This window comes from Terrapene carolina, unplaced genomic scaffold (genome assembly GCF_002925995.2).
Source record: "Terrapene carolina triunguis isolate 2854851 unplaced genomic scaffold, T_m_triunguis-2.0 Scaffold66, whole genome shotgun sequence".
NCBI classification, from domain to species: Eukaryota; Metazoa; Chordata; order Testudines; family Emydidae; genus Terrapene; species Terrapene triunguis.
In genome coordinates, this window is record NW_020664417.1 from 53,604,292 (window position 1) to 53,616,891 (window position 12,600).

At 41.7% G+C, this 12,600-nt stretch overlaps 1 protein-coding gene across 1 annotated transcript in view; it reads right to left on the reverse strand.

Annotated features, from left to right (window-relative positions):
• Positions 1 to 1,765: 1,765 nt before the first annotated feature.
• The window catches only part of PDGFRA (platelet derived growth factor receptor alpha), a 51,224-nt gene continuing 40,389 nt past the window's right edge, over positions 1,766 to 12,600 (reverse strand). Inside the window, exons 19-23 of the mRNA XM_024216113.1 lie at positions 12,245 to 12,356; positions 9,093 to 9,192; positions 8,864 to 8,969; positions 6,486 to 6,721; positions 1,766 to 5,260 (exon numbers count right to left, since the gene is read on the reverse strand). Coding sequence (XP_024071881.1) covers positions 5,113 to 5,260; positions 6,486 to 6,721; positions 8,864 to 8,969; positions 9,093 to 9,192; positions 12,245 to 12,356 — 702 coding nt within the window. The 3' untranslated portion in view covers positions 1,766 to 5,112. The remainder of the gene's footprint in view (positions 5,261 to 6,485; positions 6,722 to 8,863; positions 8,970 to 9,092; positions 9,193 to 12,244; positions 12,357 to 12,600) is intronic.

Here is a 12,600-nt window from a genome sequence, read left to right on the forward strand (position 1 = left end):
CTTATGAGTGTCTGAAGTTGATTTATGCTGCGAAGTGTGGTCTGATTTTAAGCTTTAATTTTACGGGCTAGTGGCAACAGATATGTGTACTGTGCTTATTAAATCTAGAGCAAATAGTCTCTTATACTTATTTCTTTTTGGCAGTTGAGATGATTTTACTCTGATTAAGCATCAGTTTATACTCTTTAAAGCATAAATCCCTGCTACAAACTGAGAGCCTGACCGTGCAAAGCTTTACTCAAGTGAGTCATGAAACTCACATAAGGAAGTATTCAGGCTATGGCGCAGATCCCTTTCTGCCAACCGACTTACTGTGCAGTTCTAGCCAACTTTTACTGAAGTTCAAGAGGGAAGAAAATTCTGGTTTTTAATGTGTATTTGCTAAATTTCCAGAAAGGTGAAAATAGAACTGGAGGGGTAGCAGCAAAGACATAAATTGCAGGATGAATACATAGTGAACCCGTCTTCTTCACAGTTGGGCCCAAGCAGCATTCTGTTTAAGACAAGCCCCCTTGTGGCAAAAGCAAAGTAAGTGAGGCCCACTGCTGCTTGTACCATCAATTTAGGCCCTAGGGGATGCCTGAAACATTTTCGGGGATGTCTATGCACTGTTTGTAGCTAAATAAAGTGTTCTCTTGCTCTATGAGAATCTGATTCAATAGATAGTTGATATGGTACTCAGAGTTCATCTAATATGGGCAGAAGCAACAAACAGGAGGTTGCTAGTCTGAATTCCTGTAACTGATATTTTTCCACACCTGGGCCCTAGCTAGCTTCCATTGAAATCTATGGCAAACTGCAACAGACTTTACTGAAAGAAGGAGCAAATCTGACAGCTGTAATGCTGGAGTCTGGAGATTCCTCTCAAGAAACGCACACAATTATATCAGTTGTACTAAATTACGTTGTGTGGGACTATAGGCCCATGCGAGGCATTTGTTTGGTTCTAAATGAAACTGAACTTGAGACAAGCTCAAAAAGTTAGTCATCTTCAGAGAAAGTGCCAATACAGCCTTCTAAATGTAGTATCATCTAAACCCCCGTATTCATCAAGAATGCTAGTGGGAAACCTCCACCTTGCAGTTTTCAGTACTATATTTTTGTTGGTTTTTAAACTTGAGGTAAAATCTTTTCCTGTGTTGTGCAGCTGCCCTTGTGGAGAGAAGAGGAGAGCACAGGAAGCATCTTACCTTCTTCAGCAGCACACTCACAGATGAGCAGGCCAGGATCCCAATCTAGCATTCGCTTGGGACCTAAACTGGATGAGCAGCTACCATACTGGCCAGTGCTCCACAGCACCGCTTGGTGGAGATGTTTTACCAGCTTGGAAGAACAGCTTGGCCTCCACCTTTTTATCTGCATTCTGTAGTTGGCAGGCAGGTGCTGGAATAGAGCACCTGCCACATTTTAAAGGGGGAGCACTGCGTACTTCAAATGTCATGTGACACTCAAGCCCCTTGCCCTACACTCACCTGTGGGGCTCAAAATACTTTTTGTCCCTGCTGTTTCATGGCATGCAGAAAACTCAATTAAGGAAATGTCATTGACAAACTGAGCAAGTCTGATTCATTATCAAGTGATCATCTTTAAATAAGTGAGTATAGACCCCTACATAGCCTTAAATTATATATAATTTATTGAAATATAGAGATCTTAATTTACAGGATTTAAGACAAAATACGAACAGGGGCATATGTAATACATGTTGTACCTTCGGTCACGCATATCAGTTAGCCCTTCTTCAAACACTTCACAACACCACCACTTTGGAAACACTTACTTTTTTTTTATTATTCTAAAATATAATTTTTGGACATTCAAAAGTGCAACAGTTAACGTGCCTGTGGATTATATCACAGTTAAAAAAATATAAAGAAAGGCAGTGATACAGCTTGTCATAAATGTTTTGGCAGTATCCTAGAAGTCTATATAAAAATACATATATACATATTGATGTATAACATCACCATATCTTATGTCCTTCATCATATAATAGGACCATTTTGTACAAGTTGCACCCCAAATTTTAAGGATTTGATTGGCCATTCAAAATAAGAAATTGTGTTTCATAGGAAAGTTTTGATTGTCATTATACAGAAGGAACTGGGAATTTCTCTTCTGGTGGCTTCTCAAAATTAAGCCATAAAAGAAAAAAAATCTGCAATGCTGAAAACATAAAACAAAACAACTCCCCATTATACTACAATCCAAATAATTTTTTCCAGGCGAGTATCTCTGGCCCCAATCCTGCAATGAGCTGTGGTTGGACAGACCCCTTCACCGGCACTGAGCTCCGCTTTCTTCAATGGGGTTCTGCACAACAGGCTTCCATCTACATGCAACTCATCGCAGGACTGAGGGGCTTAAGATTGCAATGGGACTAGATAGCCAATAAATGTTTTGGTGCCGATTTAAAGCATAGGTCCAGTCCCAAGATGTGTTGTGAGATTCAGCATGAAACCAACAAGAGGAAGGGAGACAATATAAGAATGTTACGTGACCTATCTTTTGGTATCACTGAACCTACATGGCCTGATTTTCAAACACGATGAAACATGGGTCATATACAAAAATGCTTGCCTAATTTGAACATGAAGTTATGTGACAGTACACACAAATTTGTGGTCTCAATTGGCCAGTCCTTAATTTGTAATGAAAGAGGTGCTGGGGCTCCAGCAATTAGGTACCGGGGCTCAAGCATTGTTTTTTAACTTTCATAACTGACATAGCAAGCCCAGAGGTGCCCGTGCTCAGCCCTGGCACAAAATAAGAAGTGCAAATGACCCTTCAGCTATCTAATAGGCCATTTGTGTTTCATAGATTCAAAGAGTTTAAGGCAAGATGGGAAAATTAGGTCATCTAGTTTGACTTCCGGTATGTCCCAGGCTCTTAAATTTCATCCAGTTACCCCTGTGTTGAGCCCACTCACTTGTGTTTGACTAAAAAATAGTTTGAGTTTACTGCAAGCATATCTTCCAGAAAGACATCCAGACTTGATCTGAAGCCATCAAGAGCTTGAGAATCTATCACTTCCCTTCGTAGTTTTTTCCAGTGGTTAATCACCCTCCTTGGTAAAAATTTGTGCCTTACTTCCAATTTGAATTTATCTGGCTTTTGTTTGCAAATGCCTCATTTGCATTCATAACTGCATGCATGCATAGTTTGGCATGTAGCCTTAGCTATGTGAAATGCTGAAATTCAAACCTACACTGATTTATCTGTAATAATGGCAGTACTACATTTGGGACCAAATTTTGCTCTCCTCTGCTCACCCACAACTCTCCGTAATAAGTAAAGTCAAGAGGAGGTGCACAGCATTTCTGAGGGCTTAACTGGTCCTTCAAGTTTAGTTTTAATTTGTTATTCAGAATCCAATCACTTTGTTCTGTTTAGTCACTCACTGGTGGTCCCACTTCCACATGTAATAGGAAAAAAATTCCCACACAAGCTTTGAGTTTGGATCTCATTTGTGTTGATTGTGTCATCTCCGGTACTGAGCACTTTCTGTGAGGTGCTCAGTGCACTCAACTCCTACTGAGTTTAAAAGCTGAGCACCAAACAGGATTTGGCCCATAATTGGCATGTATCTTATTTTCATCTGTAAGACTTCCAAAGCATCACGTATCAATAACACATCATATAGTGACAGCAGCAATCATAGCACATTCTACAGACATATGATGTCAACAAACAAGTATTGCAGAACCAAGAGTGGATTAAATTTTTGTACTCCCTCTTTTCTAAGTAAAGGAGTCAGACCAAAATAACCAACACACTTGAAAGCAATGACTTGTCTTAGTTACGGTTGGTAAAGATAACAGAGCCAGCTTCCTCTGCGTCTATAGAAACCTGAAAACTAAGATAATAACATGTGTTGCAAAATGATGACTGCAAATTTAATCTGGAGTCTCAGGCTAAGAAACAAGGCTACCTTGTTTGCTTCCAGAACAGTTCAAATATCAAATCAGTTATTCACATTTGACCCCAAAATAAGCTCTCTTTTGAACAGATGCGCAAATTATTATTTAAACACTAACAATGATGTTGCTATTGATTAGTCATACTTCCCTTTTACAGTAACTTGGGAAACAATGTGTAAATTAATGAAAGGTTTAAAAATAGCTTTAAATGTAAAAAACCTCAGTAAATCAAAGGGTGATTAATTGTTTTTAGAACATCTTATTAGGAAAGCCACTCATCCGATGCTGGAAAACTAACTCTTCACGTTTTAGAAGACACAAAATTCTTTTCTACATGTGAAACTAGTTTTAGCTCACCAGAGCCATTATCATATTGTATACAGTCAAATACAACAATTGTTTCATATAAACATTTTGAATCTTAAATCTCTTTACCTATTTAAAGTTTTTAAAAACTGTGCTTTTGCTGAAGGACAATGAGTTATAAACTATACAGTTAGTGTTACTGACAGTACTAGTCGTATTATTAAAACAGCTATCTTCTATAAAGACTCACTAGGCTTCTAACACCTATTATAGAAGGCTTTTTAATTAATTAATTATTATTATTATTCCCTTTTATTTGCATTAACTGTAAAAAGTAAAATGTTATGTAGTTCCAGTACCTTTAAGTTTCAAAAGTGGTTTTTGCGTGTACTTCATTCACATGATAGTTCAGCAGCAGCTGATATTGAGATTAAGTGGCAAAGTACACAGAAATCTTGAGTGATCTCTTCTAAGTCCACAGAATATATTCAATGCACACCTCAAAAGATCCTTGAGCAGACAGTTATTTACATAATTACAATGATGACGTTTTGCTGCAGTGGAAATTCTATCCATCAGAGTCATGAATGCCCTTGAAACACAAAACTGGTCTGTTTATGGCCTTTGTCCTTCCACCTATTCAAACTGCAAAAACCACTGAGATGCTACTGAAGTACTACAAAAAGCAACACTGAAAAGCTGACTTCAGCATGTCTCACTCTTTCATATTCAGGATGACCTCTGTGCGCTGGAAACAAATCTCTGCTTTCCTTACATCCTTTGCATTGAAATAAAGTGGTTTTCTCTACAGAGTAAAAAGTCCTTAGATCACATGGCGAGCTTCTCTTGTGACATAGTTCAAAGATGTCCATTAATTCCATGTGAATTACAGGAAGCTGTCTTCAACCAGGTCTGAGGAATCTATTCCAATGTCATCCATCATGTCAATGTCCTCAATGGTCTCATCCTCTCGCTTGATAAAGGTAGAGCTGCTTGAACCAGTCTCAATGGCACTTTCTTCAGATGTCTGGGAACTGTAAGAGGCAAAGAAACTAGGAGCTATAATACATAGTGAAATAAACATGATATTTGAATTTCTACAGTTGAACCATTGACATGGAAGTGGATCTATGCACCGACCTTCTGGCACCTTGGGTTATCTTAGGTGATCTCTAACTACCTTTTTCTTAGAGTGATTGACATCTGGTATGAGGAAGTCACCAGAGGGTAATGAATAATTTTGGAATTCAAGAGAGCAAGTTGACCACACTTTTCTGAGAATGCCTCCTGCCAACTCATCCATACAGTATTCATGAGTGAAACATTAGACTTGAAAGAAGACCCCACCAACCAATATCGGATACTGCTATGGCAAATGGCTAATTAGAAAAATCTGGGAAAGAGAGGGAATGAGAAGCTTAAGGAAAAGATGGTACAACAGAGACCATAGGTGCTTAGATCAGGCCTGGAAACTCCTGCCCCATGGTTAAAAATGACCTCATTCTAGTTTCTCTTGATAATAGTCTAAAGATACAAAAACTTGTCTCCTAGGATTTTAACTTATAATAAACAGAGTATAAAATGAATGTAGCTGAAAACACTGCTAGCCACATTGTGCTAGATTCAGCTACCCTCATTCACACTAGGTATTTTATTTATGTATCTATTTATATTGATAAGAATCCATTGATAAGAATCCCATCCAAGGCTCTGTCACCAATTAAAAATCACAAAAAACCCCTCTGAAATAGCCTAACCCCATTACAAGAACCAGCAGTTCTGAAATAAAATAAATCAATCCCTCACATACCTCAAACCCTGTTCCAACTCGCTCATTCTCGGAAAAACAAAGGCCAGTCAATTTTGTTACGTTGGAGCAAGCTGGAAAGTTAATTCCAAAGGTGAGGGGCCTCAGGGGTAACATCCTGCCAGATCCCTTCTTCTCTATGGCAGTACAGTACAAGAAAAGAGGAGGTCTCTTGTGTAGGCGGTCCCAGGCCTTAATGAGTACTGGGCTCCATGGACTGCCCCATTGAAATCACTGGGGCTAGTCACAGAGAGCTGCACTCTATACCCTGACTCATAATGAATAGTACCTAACTCTACAAGTAGCCCCACTGAAGTCAGTGGGCTAGCTTTCTAGTAAGGTGCTTCTCAAGAAGAGTAAGAGTATCAGAATCTGGACCAGACTAAGGAGCTATAGAAGGGTAAGTGAGGATGGCAGAATCTGGCCCATAATGTACTGTAAGCAGCAACTACCTGTGCCTGTTCCTTTTGCCAAGTTCATCTTCGGAGACGGGATCAATGTCGGGCAGGGGGATGATGTAGCCACTGTCAGCGCTCAACCTCTGCTCATCAAATCCACTCTCCCTGTCCTTTAGCTTGTCTTCATTCTTGTAAGTGACACCGATGTAGGTGTTGTCACAGTCCACTCTCATGCGTGTGACCGCTGGGTGGTCGCTTTTCAGGAAGTCCAGATGAATCCTTTCATAGCTCTGAAAAGATTAATTTTAAAATGATCTTTGATGCTGTACAAGAAGGTGTCCGCTCCTCAGCAACCTGCTGCAACTAGCTGTGCTGCGTAACTAAACCAAACCAGTAGGCACTCTGTCTTGATGTGAGCTGGTGTGGCTCTATTGCCCTGAGCTGAGCTGTGCAGGCTTATTCGAGGTGTTTTACAAGGCTTCTTTGGAAAAGTGCCTCTGGCCTGATAATACACATAGGTACTAATATTTAAAAGATGGTTGGGTGGGTTTCATTTTAAAATAGTGCTTGTACACCTCTATGTGCACACCTTGGTGCACTAACATCTCTGCAGGCAAGTGATGGCATCTTTCAGATGCAACTCTGGATCCAAACAGGGAGTTGTTAGTTTAATTATTCAGTGGTGCATGTATGCCATGAGACTGGTTACCAATATTAGTGCTGGGGTTCAGTGGGGATCAGGGAGTACTGACACTGCATGATCTCTCTCCCTTCTATTTTCTGTGTGCAGAGCTCTTCCACTTGCTCTCCTTCCTCTAAGCTAATGAGGAGTGACAATGAAGATCCCCATGGGTTCCCTCCCCTCCCCTGGGCAGGGAGCAGGAGTAAATTCCTCTGGCTCCTGGCAGCTACCCTTCCCCTGAGTCTACTGACCAGATCTGGCACCTTCTCCAAGGAAGGAATGAGAGAATATTCCTGAAGGCGAGACGATGAATTCCTCTCCTCTCTTACTCATAGACTCATAGACTTTAAGGTCAGAAGGGACCAATATGATCATCTAGTCTGACCTCCCGCATGATGCAGGCCACAAAAGCTGACCCACCCACTCCTGGAATAATTCTCTCCCTTGACTCAGCTGTTGAAGTCCCCAAATCATGATTTGAAGACTTCAAGTCACAGAGAATCCTCCAGCCAGCGACCCCTGCCCCATGCTGCGGAGGAAGGCGAAAAACCTCCAGGGCCTTTGCCAATCTACCCTGGAGGAAAATTCCTTCCCGACCCCAAATATGGTGATCAGCAGAACCCCGAGCATGCGGGCAAGATTCTCCAGCCAGACCCGCATCGACCATTGATACTAATTACCTGCGATGGCACGTTATTGGGTGGGGCCCAGGAAGTGTGGTTGTATGCAAATGGGGCCAAAGATGGCATTTGTGTGTGTTGAGGAGGGGCAGAAATAATGAAGAGGTCTGTGAAGAGGAAGAATAGGGACTCAGCCATCCGTGAGTTTGCAGGGGCCCAGGAATGAGGGGCCGGGAGGTATACAGAGAAGCATGGATGATGTATGGGGTGGTAGAGGCCCAGCAATAAGGGATGAATGTTGTGGGGCAAGAGGCCCAGTAGTGAAAAATGAATGGGTAGAAGAAGTGAGGAGCAGAGGCACAGGAGTGAGGGTAAACAGCAGAAGCGAATGGAGGGGCAAGAGTGAGTGAGGGCTGGGGGGGAAGCAGGAGTATGTACATGTGGGGGAACCCACTAATAAATGATGGGTGCATGGAAGCAGGAGTGAGTGATAGGAGTGTGTGTGTGTGTGTGTGTGTGTGTGTGTGAAGAGGGGTCATTAGTGCCTGGGCATCAGGGTTCAAGCTGGAGGGAAGGGGTTGATGGAGGCTGGGGGAGATTATACACACAGGGGAATTGGTGCCTTTCTTAGGATTTTTACATTTTCTGAAAAAAGCCTATGCAAATATGTAGGACCAGCTCTATGATTAACAGAAGGATTAAGATGATAATGGGCCTACAGAAAATGGAAAGTGCTGTCCCTTATGTACAGCGGGGGGATAGCTCAGGGGTTTGAGCATTGGCCTGCTAAACCCAGGGTTGTGAGCTCAATCCTTGAGGGGCCCATTTAGGGTACTGAGGTAAATATCTGTCTGGGGATTGGTCCTGCTTTGAGCAGGGGGTTGGACTAGATGACCTCCTGAGGTCCCTTCCAACCCTGATATTCTATAATTTAAAAAAAAAAAAAATTGGTTCCCACCAGCAACCTTAGTTTTATAACCTTATAGTCTCTTATACACTGCAACAGCATATCTGAAGCATTTCATTCACATGGCTTAATGACATGCTTACTGCACAGATGATCTGAGCAGCTGAGTTACAACCCCTCTGGGAACAGATACAAAATGCAATGGAAATTCCAGAGAACAAACCTTCTTGTATTCGCCAGGCAACAGATTCTCCACAATTTCACTCAAATGGTAAAAAGAAGGTCTTTTCTCCGGTTCGCTGTTCCAACATTTCACCATAATCTCATACCTGCAAATAAGACAGAAACCAGTTTCATCAGCTGGAAGTTGAAAATCAACAGCCAGAGAGACAAAAACAAAATCAACTGGAGGTAGATTTTGGTATAGGAGAAACAAAAAAGAGCATACGTACACTTCACTGGTAGCATGGTCAGGTTTTGCCATTCGGTAGCCACTTTTTATCTTGTTGTAGAAAGAAGAATCAACCATCATGCCAGGGTATGGTGTGCCACCTTAATGGTAAAAAGGCAACAAAAGTGGCTCTTTTACATTGTTTGAATACTTCCAATGTTATAATAAACCACAACTAAATATATGAAAAACCAAACACCCAGCAGGCCCTCATTAAACCACAAATCTCTTCTGCTGGGTATTTGATGAGCTCAGGGGCGTCTCTATGTTTTTTGTCACCCCGAGCACGGCTTTCAGCAACGCGCCTGCGGGCGGTCCGCTGGACATGCAGATTCGGCGGCATGCCTGCGGGAGGTCCACAGGCCGCGCCTTCGGAGTCCCCGCCGCCGAATTGCCGCCGAAACCATGGGACCGGGGGACCTCCCGCAGGCATGCTGCCAAAGACAGCCTGACTGCTGCCCTCGCAGCGACCGGCAAATGGAGATTGGAGTCGGGGTTTAGGATGATGCTCAATTCATGTGTCTAGTTAATATTTTCTGCATTAGATGCTATCTGAAATTTTGGAAAGCGCTAAGAGTGTGAGCTAGATTTCGGGGGGGAGTTAAGCTGGCTTTTCTAAGTCTCTTTAATCAATGTACTGGATTTCTGTACTGGATGTTGTTCTTTTTAAATCTTGTGATATGTCAGGAGTTAGGGATTGATGCTCTAAATCTGAAAATTAAATAAAAAATAATCCATAATCTCTGCTGTCTCTCCATCTCTCAACAGAGATGTAATAGCAGGACACTGTAGTGAGGTTTCATTATTACTGTGATTATTGATTGCTTGTAATGCCCCAAGGCCCCAACTGAGATTAGAGTTCCATTTTGCCAGGTGCTGTAAAAACATATGTTAACGTACTGGGAAGGTTTTGTTATTTATACAGCATATGCTACAGTATATTTACTAGTACAATATCTATTTTTTTTATTGGCTTTTACTTGTCAGCGGATGTTTTATATGTTTTTTATTGTAATTGTATATGCTGGGCGAAAGCTCTACCTGTGAAAAAAATTGGATTAGTGTTGTTATGCTAGAAGTTATCAATATCAAGTGGGTGTTGGCCCTGAATATTGGTTTACCGCTCAGGCCCAAAAGGGGCTGTATTATGAAATGTTATCAGAATTAAAGCCAAACTACAGTTGACAAAATGAATGAACAAAGTACGTTTCATGATGCATTATCCTTGATTATTTTTATTTCATTTGTTCACTTTGGGCAATATTCTGCCACTTTTACTGACATTGAACAGCACATTACTCCAGGTGGAGTCCCATTGGAATCGATGGGCCAGTCAACAGCTCAGCACTCAATAGAAACCACTCCACGTGTGTTAGTCTGGCAGAAACTGGCCCTTTACAAAATTCAGTTATTCACAATGGCTCTCCTTAGGACTAGCGTGAGTTGTTGAGGTTCTAATGTACCTCTTTGGAACCTGTTCTTCCATAGAACCATAGCATGACTTTAATGCTCTGTGTTTGTACAGCACCTAGCACAAAGGGGGCCATGACTGAGGTTCCTAGGGGCTTCTGTAATACAAATAAATAAATACACATGCCAGAGCTCACATTACTGTCCTGCAGAAAGAGAGCTTAATATGGTCAACAGTTTTATGTGAAATGTCTTTTAGGAACAATTGTAACAGGCCCTACTTACAGAAAAATCAATCTGCAATATTTGTGAAGCTTATTATGCTAGAAGAGAGAAAAGAAAGACAGTGCAGTGGTCCAGGTACTAGCCTGGGGTTGGGTGGCCCAGGTTCACTTCCCTGTTCTGCCACAGACTTTCTGAGTGACTTTCGGCAAGTCTCTTAGGGCTTCTCTACACTGCCACACAGTTCAGACTATGGGGGTGTGAGTAGCACTGCACACCAAAGTGCTGCACTGTAACTCCCATGTGTGGATGCTGCAGGTGCAAACTAAAAAGTTCCTATTTCGTATGAATAATTAATGTAAGCACATATAGTGATGGTGCTTGGATACTATAGATATGGATGAGTTAGGACTACCTGAGAGAGAAATTATACTGCAATGATCTGATTGTGTTTGAACACCACTATCCTCAGAACTGCCCCACTATGTGTCTTAGGCCCTCCGCTGCAGGATTACATTAATGCAACCTAGGAACCTTTTAATTTGCACCTGCAGCATTCCTGTAGGGGGCTTACAGTGAAGCACTTTGGTACATTGCAGTGCAGTGTAGACATAGCATTAGTCTCCCTGGCCCAGATCAAAGGTATTTAGGGCCCTAGCTCCCACTGATTTAAAAAGAATTTAGGCACCTAAATACATTTGAGGATCAGGGCCTCAGTTGCCCATCTGCAAAATGGAGGTTATAATACATTCCTACCTCACAGCAGTGCTGGGAAATTTTAAAAGATTGTGAGAAGCTCAGGTACTAAGGTGCTGGGACTGTATAAACACAGTTGATAGATGTGCATCTGTTGCTGTTTTAAGAAGTATTTATGTGACAAGCCATTCTATAGCTTAACAGTCTCTGCTCATTTTAAGGGATATTGTCATGTGGTGAGCCTGGGGCTGTTTAATAGGGATTACACAGTTATAATCTGCTCTCATCATTGTAATCTCAGGCAGACTCACCTCATCCAGTCTCTTCCTACCAAACCGGAAGGGAGTCACTGGAATGCCTGGGGCAGCTGTGCTTTGTGCTACGCTGCCCCACCTAATGGCTTCTGCTGCTTGGAACTGCCAGTGCAAACAGCCAGCTCTAGTAGCCCTGCTGCCCAGAGCATGTTTGCTTTGAGCCTCCCTCAGCCTAGGAAAGTTTCCCAGAGCCCAGCATGCAGTCTGCCCTTCTCCGTTGGTCCAGTAAATGGAAGTAAATGAGACGAGGATGGCTTTCAGCTCACTAGCAGCCAACTCAAAAGTCAGCAGCAATCAACAGCACCAGCCTTCAACCTGCCCACCTTGTCATAAACCAGTATTGTCAGTTCTTTGGGACAGGGACTTTCTTTTTACTTCATGTCTGCATAGCACCTTACACAATTCACCCCTGTAGTTTGTTGTCACAATAATATTTACAGTTCTTATTTTAATGTACCATGAACTCAACCAGCTTAAGTACTGCATGTAAAGAAGTGCTCATAGTACATACCAAGAGAAAATATCTCCCACAGCAGAATGCCATAAGACCAGACATCACTTAATGTTGTGTACAGATTGTCAAAAATGCTTTCAGGTGCCATCCATTTCACTGGGAGAAAAGTCTGCAACAAAATAAACATATCAATCATTACAGAAATCCTGCTCAGTACAGCAGATGTATCATTTGACAGTAGGAAGAAGGTTTGCCTTAATAAATGCACATTTGATAAAGTAGTTAGTAATATTTTTTATTCAAGGAAATATGAAGAGGTTACAGGATTATGAGCAAAGCTTCTACTTACTCCTCAAAATAACGAATCCAGGAATACCTGAATTGCTAAATTATTAGCAAGTGACTCAGCTGAT